The sequence below is a fragment of the Xiphophorus couchianus genome, chromosome 1 (assembly GCF_001444195.1).
Source record: "Xiphophorus couchianus chromosome 1, X_couchianus-1.0, whole genome shotgun sequence".
NCBI lineage: Eukaryota > Metazoa > Chordata > Actinopteri > Cyprinodontiformes > Poeciliidae > Xiphophorus > Xiphophorus couchianus.
This window is the reverse complement of record NC_040228.1, coordinates 4,104,673-4,123,413: the sequence shown is the minus strand read 5'-3', so window position 1 is coordinate 4,123,413 and position 18,741 is coordinate 4,104,673. Positions and strand designations below refer to the sequence as shown.

General features: G+C 38.2%; 1 protein-coding gene across 3 annotated transcripts in view; it reads left to right on the top strand.

The window, feature by feature from the left end:
- lamb2 (laminin, beta 2 (laminin S)) overlaps positions 1 to 18,741 on the top strand; it is a 53,299-nt gene that overhangs the window by 2,337 nt on the left and 32,221 nt on the right. For all 3 annotated transcript variants that reach the window (XM_028023971.1, XM_028023953.1, XM_028023963.1), the window contains exons 3-4: positions 16,616 to 16,785; positions 16,900 to 17,035. In XM_028023971.1, the coding sequence (XP_027879772.1) occupies positions 16,616 to 16,785; positions 16,900 to 17,035 (306 nt within the window). The remainder of the gene's footprint in view (positions 1 to 16,615; positions 16,786 to 16,899; positions 17,036 to 18,741) is intronic.

Below are 18,741 nucleotides of genomic sequence, written 5' to 3'. Positions count from 1 at the left end.
TGTATAAGATTTGTGAACCATGTATCCTTTTCCCTCCGCTTCACAATTATGCACTATTTCGTAATTCTAGTTGAGGCTTATTGTTTTGATAATACAAAAAAACCTTAAAGTGTATGAATGCTTTTACCAGACACTAAATGAATACTTCCTACAAGTGTGCTGAAAACTACTAGTAAGTTGAGGGTTTATGACTGTGTGTGTAAAATGCATCCTAATGCCTTGTTCCCTGCTGTTAAAAGACAATGAGCTCATGGTTCCAGTTAAAGTCTATTAGTGTCTGCTGTTGGCACCCAGGTGACCTCTTGCTGACCACTGCTTCCAACTCTTTGAGGGCCTCAGACCTTTGGATGGCAAGCTTTGTCACATCCTTGCTACTTTTCATTGAAACATTTATGACATAAAAGTATTATTTGCAGTTGCAAGATTGGTTACCTTTTCTTCTCAAGCCACAGAAAAATCTTCAATCAAGGCAATGTTATTAAAAAGTCATTGTTATTTCTATTCTCTAAACTGGGAACCTATTGGTCACATAATGTAGTGAACAATTGTCCAGCTAGTCATTTTAACACATTGGACCCAAAGTATTTGTGGGATTAGGGACCACAGTTGCCCATCAGTTTCTGAAATCCGTGAATACTTTAGACCCCCCTATAAAACACTTAAAAAATGTCATATAAAAACAAGCCTATTTTAATTGTTCAGAATATACTTTAATATGCATTAGCATGCACAGTGAAAACTGTCTTGGTACTACCACAGAAGCTAATATTCACAGCCATCCTTATCTCTGCTCTTGTGGATTCAGCCAATCAGTGGGAAGCAAAATAAAGGTCGCTCCTGGATTGGTTGCTTGGCAAACATCAGCCGATAGTGGATTAAGTAGCATTATGTTTAGATATTTGAGGTTGCAAAGGTTTATTTCTTTCAACTACTTTAGACATGTTTTCTGAAGAATTCTGCAAATAGGCGGTTTGCTTTGGAGTTACGTTCTACAGAGAAATCTGTGAATACTGAATGGTAGATATTTACCATTCTGATCTCTGCTGAGCTTCTCAGTTCTCTGTTGTTGAGCATGAATTTTAAGTTTCATGCTTTGCTTATTTTTGATTTTTAATGTATTCATTCTGAACTGAGAATCTAGTCTGAGCCTCTTCAAGTGGTGGTACTCTTTGAAAGCCCACTGGATTCAATTTAAATCTGGTTTATCCATTGACAGCTGGTAAATTTTTGGTCATTTCAGACATGATTTGATTTTCTTGAACAGCACTTCATGATATTAGGGAAAACACACCATTACTTTCCAAAACTAATGGGTAGTTTTACTATTCATTTTGGTTCTTCCTTTGACTTGCGTTCTTTGTGCTGCAGAGTTGAGCGGTGAACCAGCTTGTCCACGATGGCATTTCACTCAGTATTAAAAGTTTCATATTGACAATTGAAATATTACTATTATTAATTTTAGAAAGTTACTGTTCTGACAGATGTGCTGTCATCTGGTTCTCTTTCATGGTGCCTAATTCCAGCAGTTATTAGATGAGAAGTGGGCTGGCTTAGAGTAACCAGTTAACCTGACAGTTATGGTTTTTGACTCTGGGAGGAAACCAGAGTCACAAAACCCAGAGTACCCAGAGAGAATCCATGCGTGAACATGGAGAACATGCAGACTTCATATGAACCCAGGACTTTCTTGGTGCAAAGCAACCATGTCACATTATATAATAACATAATAGTCTACTTTTTAATGAACACGCAGTGTTCAAAGCAATTAAACATTCATCAAGTTCAATGGATAAACACACTTGATAAATGTTGAAAGATCAGTTCTTTCAAAGATAAGTTTTTGATATTGATCTAAAACTACAGATGTGCTTGTGCAAAGATTTAGAAAAACCTTGCTGACAAAGTGAAAATGAAAGTTAAGTAGAAGAAAAAGGGAAACCGTGGCCGTCGCTGGTGTGTATCAGAGCTGCAAATTGAAAGTATTGTGTGCTGTCAGGTCAGTGTTAAGAAACCGTCCATTCAAACTCTTGACACTTCAGGAGGACGAGCTGGGGGGTTAAAGGGTCAGCCTTAAACCCCTGGGTTAGAGAACGGGTTAATTGGATGTGCACAAATGAATAGATGTGTCAGTTGGCATGTGTGTGGGGGTGGGTGTGTGTGTGTGTTTGACGAAAGAGGAGAAACACTCAGAGGATGAAGAGACCGAGCCTGACGACAATGACAAATAATTCAGCCATGCTTCACTTTTCCTTTTTGTCTTTTTCTGTTTCTCTCTGAGAGGTAGAAATTTCACTGAAAAGAAGTTTTCATTAATGGGACCTAAACATAAAGCTTTTTTTAGTGTCAACAGTAACCTTAACAGCATTGCTTTTTCTTGGTTATGCCTCATTCATTGGGTTTGCTTTCTAACCTAAAGTGTCTGCTCAGTTTACTATCTCCCTTTCAGATACATATCTGCAATTGTGTGTTTAGGATTTTTCTTTTTCTTTACACCAGACAGCCTTCTTAGAAATGTGTGTGTGGCCAGGTAAGAGAGGGATAGGCAGCGGGAGCTTGACTCCTTTGCAAGCGTCAGCCTCCGGAAATGTGCGGATACCAGAACAATGGTTCGGCAAAGCCTAGTAGCTTGCAACACTAGAAACAAATAGGGAGACAGAGGGAGAGAGAGAGAGAGATGGTGAAAAACATAGAAAAGGGGGGGTAGTAGTGGTAGGATAGAGTCAGGACAAGAGGTAAAAAAAGAAACAGACTTTGGAGAAAGAAGAAAGACGGGGTGGGGGAGCTGGTATATGAAAGAACGGTGAGTTAGGTTTCTCCGTCCTGTTGACAGGGCCTTTTCTGGATTAAAACAGGAGGTGGAGATAAAAAGGCAGAGGAGGAGTACTGGTGGGGGGAGGATGAAGGGAGCTGGTCTCATTAAAAACAATGGAGAGGCTGGCACAGTGGTAAACTGCACTGTAGTCGCCAGTGTACACCAGAACAGGCACTCTGCTTAGAAAGTCTTTATACTAGAGCTATTGGAAGAAATTGACCTATTATAGGTCAATAGAAAACTACAGTTTATAGTTACTCTCACCGTCTTGAATAGGCTTACTCTTTTTGATGGTAAAAATTGTAGTCATTTTGACTACAATTTTTAGTAGTCAAAATTGGTTTCCTTTTGTTTGAAGGCTTTGGTCTCCTTCAAACAAAAGGTTGAAGGTTTAGTTTTCCTGCAGAACAACATATTTTAGGTGTTAAGAGTCACTGCTGATATTTTAATTTCTCATCAATGTTTGTTCATTCCCCTTTCTCATGAATTGCGTTTATAGGCTGGCATTGGGAGATTATAAAAATTTTGTTTTGGGATTTTCAGATTAAATCTCAAGCATTATATTGCATTCATTTTTACATTTGTGGTCTTGGACTCACAGACAAAACTAAACTCCTTCTACATGTTCCTGTAATTATAAGACTGTATTCAAGGCCCTGTCATTTTTAAACTTTTCAGCAAGAGTTTTTATTGATGACAGGAGAGTCTGACCACTGCATAAAGCCTTCTCCAGCACATCCCAAACATTCTCAATGAGGTTAAGGTCAGGACTCTGTGGTGGCTGATCTTAAAATATGCCCATCCCATCAAGAAACAGTCCTTTGATGGACTAACTTGCTCATTCTGTGTACTCAGATACTCAGTTGGCCTCATGATGTTGCTGAATCTGAACAGGACCAACTGTAACAACTCCAGATTGTAGTGCTGCCCCTACAGCTACCAAATAGACACGAGAGATGATGGCTGCATCAGTTTTACCTCTTACCCTGATGCGTCCAATAGTTGGAAACCAAGTCCAATCGTTGGACTCGGTTTCACTCTTGAAGAGTGTCAATCTGGACTCATCAGACCTTCTTCCATCGCTCTAGGGTCGAACCTTTATGCTCCCTTTCTTATTTAAACAGTTTTCTCATTGATAAGAGAAAAGGTTTCAGTCTTGTCTGCTTAATCGGATGGCAGTGATTTGACAGGCTAGCATCTTTTCAATAACCACAGGATGTATCTTTCCACATGATTATTTAAGAAAGGAGAAGAGATTGATAGTATCGTTTGAGATTAAATAACTTGTTGACAGCTCACAGATGATCATCCATCCAGTAATTATCCATTCGTGCCAGTTTGCTTGGTGACAACTTTGTTTTTGGGCCAGGCCGTGTATCTAGGTATCTATCTATCCTCAGAACAAGCTGTTGAACAAATTGAATGGCTTCATTTTATTCAACATTACAGCTAACACAATTATTTTTAGTCTATACCTCTTAAAAACAGATTCTGCTCCTACTTACTTGCTGTGGTACTCTTAGTATCCTTCTTCGGAAGGATACTAAGAGTATATATACAGAGAAATATATACTTTTCACCTTTATTAAATATTCATGTGTAAGTTTTGACTTGTTTTCTTTTATATTATGGCAATGAGTCACAGGTGTGGTCTGCCAGATTGCTGTGTTTAATGCATCTTGTTTAAAAACTCCCAGATGGTGCAGCGTGTCAGGCTAAGATGAGAGAGAAAGAAGAAAGGTGGGTGAAAGGAGGAAATAACAATAAAAAGGACAATGTGAATGGAAAAGAGTGAGGACCTAAGGTTATTTTCTATGCATTCAATAAATTAGCATGTTGTTGAAGAGTCGCAAAGTTTGAACGTTTTTATTTCTTGAAAACATGACATTTAATATTAGAATATTACATCAGACCAATAAAAAACTATTTCTAGAAACAGAAATGTGTGCTTAATGAAAAGTGTGTCTAATGCCTGCTTAAAGGTTATTATTTTTGAAACGTACTTTTAATCTGACAAATGAACCTCATCGGCACGCATATTGTAATTTATCGAATATGGCTATTTTCGCCATCTAAATCAAAATTAAACTTTTAGCAGCATGAATGTAGCATTCCAGTTGTAAAGTTAGTCAAAAATTAACAGCAATAATTTGTGTTATTTAGCTTGTGGTATAAGAAAAAAATACCACAAGCTATCTTTTCCTTATAAAAAGGGGGAAATAGATAGGAAGGCAGAGCTTTTGATTTATACATTTGTTTCACTGCTCCATTCCTCAAACTTTTAAATATTAGCCAATCAGTGTTCATTTTATTCTTAAGAAAATATGTGGTTTGAAGCTAAATATTTAGTTATCTTTGCTCTAAACCAAACATGCAGCTGCAAACTAAATGTTTCCGTTGTAGCTAAATTATTAGTTTGTAAATTCAGCTGTTTTTGTTGTACTGTCTATGATTATTTTACGCTTAAATCCAGGTAGCAGTGCAATTACAATTTGTGTACCCTTTTTTGTTTTTTACAATGATGTCTTATTTTGTGTTTATGACTTAAAAACTAGATTATGTCATGCACATTTTTCTGTTGATCCAACAAATCAGGCAGAGAAACTGTTGCAGCTCCCGTCGACTGCAACTTTATATCTCCTTTCTTGTCTTAATGTTTTAAGCTAACACATACACTTGCCCCTAAATGAAGCAGCTTTCTTGTTACAATTCTTGAGACAATTCTTGTTCATTCTTAGAACTGGTTCAGCTAGTAACCTGTCTAGACTTTAATAGATACATGGAGGGAGACCAGAAACAATTCTCTTCTCTCAGGGCATACACAGGGTCATTACCAGTTCAAATCTTTTGTTTAAAAAATCACTTCCCACAGAACTCCCTGGCGTACCCTCAATCATTTCCAAGCGTGTTGACCTCTGCCCTCAGCTACTCGGAGGAAAGTGGTCCATTATTCAAATGTGGTAAATTTATCATTTAACAGCTAAACGCAACACAATAATTATCCTGCACATTTAATAGTTCTACATACACACAGGAAGACAGAAGGCATGGCAGAAATACACTGCCATAATTGTTTGTAGTTAAATGCATTCAACCGTTGCATAAATTCTTTAAAAAGGGCATTTAGGACTCTGTGCACATGCCATACCTCAGTCCTGTGTATGCTGTGGTTTCCTCTATGTGTAGGCAGACCTTCTTTATCAGAGGTTCTGATTAGTAGCTACAGTAAACAGGACTGTACTCCCATCAGAGATCTAGGACTCCCTGAGCAGCTGCTGAGCGCTGGGGCAAACACATGGCACCAGGGTTACTAACCACACCGCCAGTAACTTGCTTTCTTTGGACAGGCTGTTCAGCCTCAGGACACATCTGTTGGCCATGTGTACCCCCACATACCCACAATCAGCCTTGCTGCCTTTTAACCTCTATATTCAGTATATCTTTAGAAAAACTGTTTCACATGAAATCTGAGTGATTGGTAATTATAAGTCGGAAGCACAGGCACCTATTGTCCTTTAGGTTCCCTATACAGTTCGTTCAAGCAATGCCAAACATAACTGGCTTCACTTTGACCACCTGTTGCTGTCAGTGTCTCACTCCATATTTCTTATCCACTGTGAAGTGAGTCAGACATTTCCAGCGTCAGGCAGGAATGTGGAAGTGTCTTCCAGTGCAACCAGCTGCTTCCCAGAGCCAAGCCTTGTTATCTTAAAAATGAGTGTAATAGGAAACGTCTGGTTGTTAGTGATACTGTCGGTTTGACCAAACGGCAGACAGTCAGCCATAGTTAATGGGGTTTACAATTATTGACACTTTGAATAACACAGGTTGCTGCATAGTTTCAGCTGAAACATTGAGGGAGGATCAGCTTGCTTTTCTCAGCTGTGATATCCTGCACTCTCATGTAATGTTTAGCAGACCTCCGATCTTGTAACTAAAAGAGTCAAATCAGAATTGCTCGATTCTTTAGTCCTGTTCTGGTGGTGCTAAGGTTCAGTGCAGTCTTTCTTGAATGAAATGCAAATAAACTTCAAGCTCCACCTAGGATGTTAAGGTATGGATACTTTCATTTCTTTAGTGCAGTTCCGTAAAGCTAATTAGTCATAAGTCCTTTAACTGTAGTAAAAATATGTTTTATCACTCTGAGCGTCTTAGAGTAGAGGACACTAACAGATAGTCAGACGTTCTCCCATCATTTTAGCTGATTTAATTATTTCAAACAACTCTAACTGAAAATGTTGAGATAAGTTTGATGAAATGTTTTATTGAATCATACTAATCATCTAAACTTAAACATATTGTTAACTTTGGTGCGATCAATCAGCACACTTGAAGTGACTCTAACAGGTGGTCAGTCAGTTTTTGGTTGTGTTCATACAGCAGATGCTCAATTGCAATTTTTTTTTCTTCATTAATTTTATAAGATGGGAGTTCATATTACTAATTTAATACGACCAGAATCAAACTTTTGTGTGAATGGTTTACAACCTCAAAGCAACCCACATGCACAGAAGAAGAATGTTGACGCCACACAGCAGTGTATTGTTTACAGAAGTAATAATGGATGCTGCCATCTGTTGGTATAATTTAACATTGTTGAGCAATTGGATCTGACAGTGTTACAAGATCATAACAAGAGAAATAAGCCAAGAAAAAAGAAAGCACAACTAATAGTGTTCCTTTGGTGCAAAATTATGACGCATGTCTCACACCAATGGTGTAAAAGTCGGATAAAATGCGGCATGACCATTTTGGCTGCAGATGCTTTGAAAATTGTACGTATCCGATTTAGCAACACATATGGAAGCGACACAAATCAGATTTTTTATTTTTGGTATGAAACGATAGGAAATGGGCTGTTCACACTGCCATGAAAAAGTTGGACATGACTCGCATATGGGGAAAGATATCTTATTTGGGTTGCATTTGCCTTCTTTGTGATGGAGCCTTAGTTTAATACTGCTTAACAGCAAACATGGATTATACCATGCTCTGTATTAGATTTTACTAAAGTCTACTAAAGTTACAGTTTTCCCCTGCAGACCTCATATACTCACCTTTTTTAATGCTTGCATCTTTGAAAAACGTTATTTTCTAAAATGAGATGCTACCTTTCCCTCGCTCCCTTTTTTTCAATCAAAAGGGCTTTAGCATTTGATTTAGGGAGGATGGCAGTAGTGAGGAAGGTGAACACAAGGGCAAAGTAGGCCTGGGGAGATTCAGTGGTTATTAGAAGAAAAGAAAGACGGGAGTCAAGGGCTGAGAGTAATAAAAAGGTGAACAGGGAGAAGAACAGCTGGCTTTTGGGGTGTGGGAGTCAGCCATGCATCAGCTAAGTGCAGAGCAAAGAGAGACCATGAGAGGGAGTAGGCAAACTAATTAGCTGGGAGAAGGTTAAAAAAAATTATTGACTCTTTTCTGCTGGGGTCTTAAAATAGGAGCTTGAATGCAATTTCGGATTATATTTTAGCTCCCTTTGAGTTCAAGATCCATCTAAGTCAGGTGGTCAGCTCACTGCATTTCTTAAAATGAAACTGGAACTAAACACTCTCCTGACAATGTCCATGTTTTCCCCATATTCTTCTTCTTTGTACCCCACATTTTGTATCTGTGTATTTAGGTGTTAATGCTTGTCTTATTGTTGGTCTGTTAGTCTTTGCTTCCTGTGATGCATTACCTAGTAAACGTGAAAACAAACTTGGCCCTGCCAGCCTGTCTCAGAGGAATCTGGCACATGGATGTTGCATCTCGCTCCCTTCTGCTCCGGAGCTAGAACATTTATTTGTTTTATTCAAAATGGATCAGAGAAATTACATTAATGCCACAATTTGAGACTGGCAAAAATCAGTTGTTTTTTTTTCACAAACTTTGCTGCTTCAGTTGTTATATGGTGATGTGTAAATCTGTCCTTTTAGGGAAATGCAGTTAGTTCTGAAATTAAACAAAGATTTGCATTGTTTTAATAGTACCACAAAGTGGCCTGCAATATTAGCGGATCTTATATTAGCTCATGGGAAACAAGGACACTACAGCTGATATTACTGTCATTCCTATAGAGTTATGATTAAAAACGGTTTCTTTAAAATAGAGCAATACTTGAAATCATTCTTTTGCCACCTACCTCCAAGGAAAATATTGCTGTTACCAATGCTTTACATCACAGGAATTTCCACAGAATCTCAAGGAAGTGGGGTTGCCCTGATTGCAAGTGCCAAGACCTACTGTGGTAAAAAACCAGTCCTTTGTTTTACGCTTTGCTTCATACAGAGAGCCTGGACCCTCGGCTAGTGAGAAATGATTGGTTGCTGGATGCATGGACTCAGTTGAAGATTTAGATTTTACCCAATCAGTAATGTTTGTCTATGATGTATGTAATACGCCAGTTTGACTCTATGAACATTACCAGAAATTGCCTTCACTGTAAACAACCATCCTCCACTGCAAAAGAGAGAAATACCAAGCTGAACGAGGCAGCTCGTAATGTTATTTTAATATTTGGAAGCGCGTCCAACACAGAGTAAACTGCTTTGTTCACTTCCTCTGCTGCCATTGCTAAAACTGCAGGCAGAAAAACATTATTGTTCTCAACTTCTCCTTCTGTTCCATGATTGGCCCAGCTGAAATTTTAAAACTTATGTTCAATGGGAGAAAGCCTAGATGGAGCAGTGAAGGGAGATGAGAATCTAGCAGAATTGCGTAGGAAGGAAATGACCAGGCTAGCATTAAACTATCTCCTTAGACGGATTCAACTGATGGATTTGGTTACAGTGTAAAGCTTGCAGCAGCTGGATTTGAGTGGAAGTAAAAATAAGTGGGCAGGAAAGAAGTCACTTCTGTCCAGAGAAAAACTCAAGGACAAATCACAATTTGCTGGAAGTACCAGGATTGGACTCTTGTTATGTCTCATTGATTGATTTAATTGGGTGATTGAAGTTTGAATAAAGAAAACATACTAGTAGGTCATATATTTTTTTCAGTGTTGTATAAAGTACTGAAATCTCAGAGTCAAGTAAAAGTATAAGTACCTCTCCAAAATATGACTTTGGTAAAAGTCCAAGTCACTGACTGAAATGTTACTTGAGTTAAAGTCTTAAAGTATCTGAAACTTCTTGTACTTAAGTATGGAAATTACTGTAAAAATGGATGTACTCAAGCAATGTAATGAAAAGTACAAGTAAAAAGTAAAACAAAGCAAATGCAGTTTGAATGACATTTTTTATATTTTGGTAAACTTGTCAAATACACTTAAAATAATGTACACAACCAAGTGCAGGCAAAATTAAACCTGTTAATAGATATACCTGCAGGCATCATTTAGTTAAGAAAATTAGGTGCTTTACCTATAGCACAAGGTTAACTTAACCTGCTTTACAACTGAACCAGCTTCTTAGTAAACCCTCCAGGACAGAAAATACAAAGTTTTTGTAAGCCTTAAGTTTTCCCTTCAAGTAAGGTCAGTGCTGAAAATGAGAAAAATAAATAGTACAGAAAATGCGGCCAACATGAAGAAAAAGAGCTGTTACGATTACTCTACTTCACAAATCAGTGAATCAGTCAATCCTACAGTCAGTAGGTGGTGCACACAACTGGTCATTATGCAAAAGAAAAAAAGAATTGGGAGGGAAATGCAGCTTATTGGCATCTGTAAACCTGGTTTTGAACTTGCATGCCTTTCCTATATTCGTTAAATTTAGTCTAAATTGCTATTGCTATGGCTTCTGTCCCCCCTTGAACAGAGGAGTCTAGGTAGCCTGCTACAGTCAACATTAGGCCTAAGCTAAATACACCACATGTGGAACTGAAACGATGCCAAACAAAGTTCATTTATGGTCAAGATTTCACAATACAGTAGTGTCTAGTGACCAAGCTATAGTTACTGAAACAGGAGGATTATAACCATTTCATAAGAAGTTACCTCGATGTGTTTCTTCAAGTTGGACGGGGAGTTTTTGTAAGATAGAATTTCCACATCTTCGGGCAGGAATAACATAAACGTCATGCGGTACGACGAATCTTTAACACCCACGAAAGAGTATATTGTGTTTAAATAAGGCCATGGGCTCTCATCACCAGCTGGTGGTTCCCCTGGAACCGTGTCCGACGTAGTTGCAGTCGTTGTGGTCTCCGTCTCCTCCTCCATGTGGCTGCGGCTGATTGCGAGACTTGCTTTGTGTTTAATGGGAGAAGCGAAACAGGTGTATCCTATTGGTGGTGATGAACAAGTCCAGGCAAGTAGGCTACCGACTTTGTTCGGTAGCCTACTTGCTACTTGCTAATCAGTAGGTGGGGTCAAAACACTTTGTTTCTCTCTCTCGCTTTTTTGTAACGAGTAACTAAACCACACATTGAAAATGTATCGGAGTAAAAGTACGCAATTAAGTTCGGAAATATAGTGAAGTAAAAGTGAAAGTCATCAATAATTTTCATACTCGAGGAAAGTATGAAGTACTCCAAAATATACTTAAGTAAAGTAGTGAAGTATTTTTACTTCGTTACTATACAACACTGATTTCTTTTCCTTTAACAAACAAAGGCGATATTACTGCTTGGGGGAAAACTTACACAACCTCAGTATGGCCTGGTCTGCTTGGTCACACACTTCTGTGGAATGACATCTCATTTCTCAACAAGCATTTGTTGCAAGTGAACTAATGTGGTTGTTTTGGTCACTCTACCATGAACAGTATTCTCACATCCCACAAATGAGCATTGGAGTTGGGGTCAGCACTGCATGCAGCCCATTTTATCACTCCCAGACTCTAAAGGTGCTTTTCCATTAGACCACTTCTAACCGGTACTATCCCGGTCCATCCAGATTCATTTTCCATTAGCAAATCCAGAGCGGTTCTGTGTGACTGTTCTCAGATTCTCCACACAATTAAATTAATTTATATGCATGCATCACCACTATACCCATATAGAAATATGGAGGTTACTTATTAGATGGAACTGTGTTTTTTTTTATTATTTTCAAGGTGGATGAATCAAGCAAGTCTCTTAGAATGAAAGAAAAGTCACATGTTTTGTCCAGGTCCCTCTTGAAAAAGAGATCTAGATCTCAATGGGGTTTACCTTGTTAAATAAAGGAAATTAAAAAAAAAGTGTCTTGTTGTGCACTGTATGCAAATCTTTGGTTTCATCTATTTGTCCCAGCTTTATAAATTTAATTGTTATAATCCAACTTGGCTTACAGTGTCTTGCTTTATTATTATAGTGATGCAGTTGAAGGAAATAGATTTTTTGCATACGTTTTCTTCAAGGTGCAGTTCAGGTCATGGCTCATGTTGTGTTTAGAAGTCTGAAGACAAAGAGAAAAAGTCGCCCAGATAAGAAGACAAAGAAAAACCTGGTCATTACACAAACATCAAATATCTGCTTCTATCCCCAACCTGCCTACTTCTTTCTCTCTCATACACACACCCACACACACACGCACACACACGGGCCTAAACCTTTGAGTGCTGGCCAACAGTATTCAGGACAGATTTGATGTTGTGTCTGGATGGATCAGTCCTTTGTCTGGAGGGGAAGCTCTGTTCTCTCTCAGGCATCTGCCTTGTTCTACTAGTGATTCCCACTCTTTTTCTCACACACTGACAGATAAAAAAACAGGAGGAACAATCTATTTTACATGGACCATTTGGCTGCTGTAGTCTTCGCTTATAATAATACAAAATGTTGGCAGCTTTAGTTGTTGTCTTGTACATAACCACTAATAGGTGTCTTTTGTGGAGTCAGCAAGCAGAAGCCTGATGTTTGCATTGAGTAAGATGAGGGAGCATCAGTGGTTACGCTGTAATTAGGAATGAGCGTGCCTTTGAGCAGAAGTGGAGCATGTGTGTTTGCATAGATGCACAGGTGGGCAGCGGTGTGAGCTACCTTCATCTGCCTGGCACCGATCTGAGACTTTGATTGTTGCAAAGTGTGTGTCGAGATTGTTGAAGGGTGTTTGTGTGAGTGGATGTGAAATCCTCCTCTGCACCGTTCTCAGCAGGCTTCATATCTGCAGCTGGCCGCTTTGCACTGCCAAGCTGTGGAAGTCTATGTTCTACTACATTTTAATCATGGAGCGTAGCTCTGCAGAGTACATCCAGACACAGGTTGCATTTCCATTATAAATGTACGCAAATGTCTATTTTTCACTAATGTTGAAATAACACTATTTTGCAATTGTGGAGTTTCCATTAAATAAGAAACGAAATTAAAATCACACATGAATAAGTTGTTAAAAAACATTCCGTGAAATCATCTTCCAACTACTTCCTGTTGTCTTCTTCTTCGTGGTCTACGCCAGTCATCTGGCTGATGATTATGTGACTCGTGTGATGTGAAAAAAGCGTTAACATTGCAGTTTTGTGGAAAATAAAAACAAAACAAAAAAAACAACAAATTTTGATAGGAGACAAGAAACCACCTCATCCTTGCAGCAAAACTTTGTATCAAAAACAAGTTTTTCCGAAATTGCATTGTTTCCATTGGGCAATGTCCGAAATGTCAAATTGTGCTATTATGTGGTCAATGGAAACACATCTAGTGACAGATAAAACAGCCAGCTCTCTAGATGTGATGAAAAGATTTTTGGTTTGGTTGGGAAATCCTTTGCTCCATAAGTGGCTTCAATATTTTGCTCGGTGAGTGTAAGCAACCAAACTTGGACAAGGAAGGACAAAAGGTTTTCAAAAGTAGGTAAAAAAATTTCAACATGGCAAACTTGAACATAAATTAATGTTAAAACGGTCAGATTTCTATTTGTAAAACCTTTTTGAAAACCAGGTACCCATTTATCTCTACTTTGCAAATATTCTTTTGCAAAGTGGGATTTTATGTGATAGACTCTATCACATAAAAGTCAGCACAATGAAGTGTGGGGTTGTGATACATGTTGTGTAACATTGTTAAAAATTTTGAAAGGTGTGAATACTTTTGTAACTGTAGTTTTTTTAAATGTGTTTTGCAAAAACATTTCCTCCTTATTGTTTTCTATTCCCTTTTTTGTGGCTAGAAATGTTGCCATGTTGTTGAAAACAAAGTAGAAGTGTACTTTGAAGTATTTCTCCTCAAACCTTTCAGGTACTTTCAGAGGATATCTTAATGTACTAATATTGCCAAATATGTTTCTGAGACAAATCTTTTGCATAGCAGTAGCTTACATTTTGCTTTTGCCAGGGTGCTTACATTTTGCTTTTGTTAAGATGAGAGACACCTGCTCTGGAAAAACTGTAGATTGACATCAGGAATATTGTACACTCTTCATGCTAATTAACTCTCTTTGTCTCACACACACACATGCACAACACCCCCACACACACAGATTTATAGGAGGATACATTCAAATTTATATCCATTGTGTGTGTGTGTGTGTGTGTGTGTGTGTATGTATATATATATCAATTGAATATATATCTGAATGTGTGACAGCTGCTGCTGGTTGTCATGAAAATTTATAAGGTTTATTTTAACTCCCACACATAGCCCGACTATGTAGTCACACCATGGCTCCAGTGGGACTCCCATCACTTTGGTTCAACACTGATATCATTCCTAGTGTTTCTGTTACAGTATGATGCATCATGGCCAAATTTAGTGTTCGATTACCTCACTTTGATCTGCTTTGGTATATTTTTGGATTTAGCTGGTAACTAGGCTTTGCTGTCACATCTTTGAGCTGAGTTTGATAACCCCAGATAATCCCTCTAGTAGTGGATGTTGTCTCACATTTATTAGTAGTACGGTAATTGTCAAAGTGCAGACAGTGGCGGGTTTTGACTTATCTGGCTTGCTTCATTAAGTAGCAGAACTTGGGTGGACAATAAGGAAAAAGCAACAACATAAAAATGTCCTTTGAACCCCTGACATGTTTTCTTATTTCTTATTTTATGTCCATAAAAAGCTGCGTACACTGGACCCTGTTTCTTACCCCTTTTGCCATCTTAGTGCGATGTTCAGGAGGAGCAAGGCAAATGTCATGGTCAGAGAATGAGAAAGCGCCGTGGAGCAGGGTGACGGTCTGACGGTCTTTCCAAAACCACACACACACACAAAAACCAAAAATAAAAATAACCCAACTCGTAAAAGTGCACAGTGCAACCCACAGGACTGCACTGTGTAAAAAACTTGTGGGTAGGTTACCCTGTCTCTTATGACTGTAGGAGGGTTAAACAGTAAATCCAGGAGCAGAAAATATTTAATTTGCAAAGTATGTGGAGAAAATACAAGTAAATTGTTTTACCACCTTAAAACAAAGCATGTACTTGAATACCAGCAATGCAAAGCAATGCAACTGACTATTAGTTTCAGTCACAACACTTAGGAAAAAAAGCAGGATTCAACACAGACATCCATTACATTACATTTATTGTGTTTCTATATAGATATATTTTTGATTTATTTATTTAACTTTGATTTATCCAGAAAGTCATCATTGAAATTATGCTGCTGCCTATCATTGCAGCAAAAAAAAACTAAAGTTACAAATAACATCCACAAAAACAAAACAAGTTTTAACTCATAATGCATACATTCCACTCAATTAATATGTGATTTTTTTCCCTTTCTTTTCGTAATTTTTATACTTATTGTAATGTATATCATTACTAAATTTTATGCCATATTGCACATTCCTATTTGTGACTATGTTCCAAAAAGACTTCTTTAGTGTTTAAGGACATTTTTACGTTCAGAGTCTTAAAAACCTTGTCTATGTAGGATTCAACTGATTAGTTGTGGATTTACCAGAGTCTTTAGGTATTCTATCAGGACTACCAGGTGTTTTCCCACTTGATAGTCTGATAGACTTCAATTGGGGACCAGAATTGCAACATTTGTTACATTTTCAGCTGGTGCCCTTTGCTTTCACACTGTACTGTGTCAAACAAACCAAACCGTTAAAAAACCCTCTTCAACTCCTTGCCTGTGGTGGCGCTTTATTAAAATTCACTGAAGGAAACAACATAAAAACCTTTACAGAAAACACTCAGTGCAAATTCCTTCTTCATAAAATAACAACAAAAATGTAGTGCTGTTAGATTTAAGCAGCTGTAGGATTTCTCTTTTGTTTTTGGGAAAAGACCATGAGTCATTTCTCCCGTTAGCACTAAACTCACGTGATTGTTTGGGTTGTTTTTATGCACACTCCCCTGGACGGTAATCTACTTCCTACTATTGGAGCAGTCTCCTGTCTGCTTGTATTCATATGCAGAGTTTCCCCCAGAAACCAGTCAACCAGTGGCCTACCATTGTTTAAGTTAAAAAATCTTTAAGGTTCACAAGAATTTTTTTAAATTTTTGATCCTTTGTTCATATACTGACCATACTATGCTGCCATTGTACTTCCAACCGTTTCACCAAAGAGATTCTTTAACCCATCTTTTCTGTATAAAAGCAACCTACCTACCTGTATAATAAATAAACAAAAATGCTTTGCCTGGTGGGAGTGCAAGTAAACCCTGATGGCCTGCCAGGCTTATAATACTCTGGGGGAAACCCTGCATACATACAGTATGCATTTGAACAGCATTGGAGTTCACATCAACCAATGTGGTTCAAATTGGTTGAACCACATTGGTTCTACGAGGCAGACTCTTTAAAGACACTGCCTTTGTAGAATCTGCCTACAAACTCTGGTCTGCCTAAGTTTGTAGGCAGACCAGAGGTCTCTTTTTTTGGTCATCATTGGAGTGGAAAGGAGAACACTAATTAGGTTTTCTTTATTTGGCAGCTCATGATTTTCACAAGTCTCTGTTTTCAAATGATACCAGTTTCCTCCCTTTCTTTTTGATCCATGGCCGGTTTCTATCCCTCCAGGCCTGACTGCCACAGTTGGCCAGGAACCAGACCAAGCCTATGGCTGTGCCCAAGGCAGCTGTTATCCAGCAACTGGGGACTTGTTGGTTGGAAGGGAAAAAAACTTGAAGGCCTCGTCCACTTGTGGCATGAGAAAGAAAGAGCGGTATTGCATCGTCAGTCACCTGCAGGTGAGTGTTTATGACGTTCCCTATAGGAGCTTTTTACTTTTGTTTGTTTTTACTTGATCCCTGAACTCCCTCTCTTCTTGTCACTATATTTGGTGCTATCCTATCCTGCCACAGGATGAGAAGAAATGTTTTGAGTGTGACTCCAGACGACCATACGACCCAGTCTACAACACCATTAATCACCGGATAGAGAATGTTATCACCACCTTCAAACCACATCGGAAAAAGTCCTGGTGGCAGTCAGAGAACGGTTAATGGATGCTTCTGTTTTGTGTTTTAATCAATCCACGTAAATTACAGAGGGAGTGGTAAATGAAGTTGATTTTGTGGCTACGTTTGAGTACCAGAAGTTAAATATAAAAATGGATAAAAATGAAAAGGGGTTGGGGGGAAAGATGATGAAGCTGTATTTTACAACCACAAATCCGAAGCAACTTGTAGCTTTAGCGAACTATAAAGGTTCCACATGAAGACACTGTGGCCAACATCCTCCCTGGAGCTTCAGCTCAGCCTAATAACAGAGCAGGCCCAGCTGTGGCATCTCATCAGAGGAAGGGAAGGAGGAAAGAAGATTAAAACCAATGGAAAGATAAAAGTTAATCTAGAGGGAATAATTAAGAACCAGTTAGATACTGTTTAGACAGTGAAGAGAGGCATATTAGAAACAAATTGCATATTTTTATTATGACTAAATGCACACAACTTGTGTCCAATCTCCATTTTTTTAAAGTTTTGATCTGAAACAAAATGGTAAAAGTTTCGGATTCTAGCAGTTCAGATTTTAAGCCTTGTTTTCTTGGATGGTTTAGCAGTTCTTTCTCTTGTGCTTTACTATAATGTCACAATCAAATCTCTGTCTGTCACACCAAATAAGCCCACTGTGTGCACACAGCTGTCTTGGAAAAGAAGGAGTATAAATAGATTGTACTTCCTGTGCTCCTTTCAGTCTCATTTAGTTGCTTTCTGCTTCTATTCTTGTTTTTGTTGCAACATGGTGTTGGCATCAGTAGCAACCCATGGTTTAAATAATACGGAGTAGATGGGAGGTTTGATTTCCCCTAATAGGTGAAGTAAAAAATAAAAATAAAATAAATAAAAATCACTTTTATAATACGAAGTGATCATATACCAAGCTTTGTGCAAACTTGTCTTACTAATAAATTGAAATAATTAACCTGATTCCTGCTTTTAAGGGGGCAGTATTGTGTGTTTACCAGGCACATAGTACCATTTTATAGCACAATCAAGTAACTGTGTTGCCTTCAGTAAGAAAAATTCAGTACATATCAAATATGACTTAAAAGAAATTTGACTTTGTCATTTAGCGCCTTCAGGAAGTCATCACAACATGGTTCCTCTATTAATCCTTTAGCAACGTTTTTACCAGCATTTCACAGAAGCTCCTATAATGAGCTCAGCTGATGCGTGGTTCCACCAGGTGTTTACTAATTGCTGCTGGCTAGTCTTGAGGAGCTGAGTGGGGGAGCCAATGGGAGGGCTGCTCTGTGAGGTGAAAGCTCAGAAGCTTGGGAACTGCAGCTCCAAGGAGGAGCTGCGCCTTGAAGGTGGTGCTAGATTCACCCAGGCGTTTTGCACAGCTGGATGGTTGCCATGAAAATTAAAGGATTTGTGAAATATGCATGATAGAATCAAAGCAACACTCCAGGTATGTTTTTGATGAAAGAATAATATTATAACTGTAATCAAACTGTTATCAAAAAGCCAAAATTTACACAATACTGCCCCTTTAATTTAAATTTTTTAAGTTATTTGCTGCATGAACATATACCACCTTAAAAAAAGAACTATTAGAAACCTAACATAAATGTACATGATAACTGGACATAAGTTGCTAACCAGTCTTTTTTCAGTCTCTGTTTTCATACAATTTGTAGCTATTATGATTAGTGATTAAAATAGTAATAGTTATAATAGTTTTAATCACTAATCTGATGC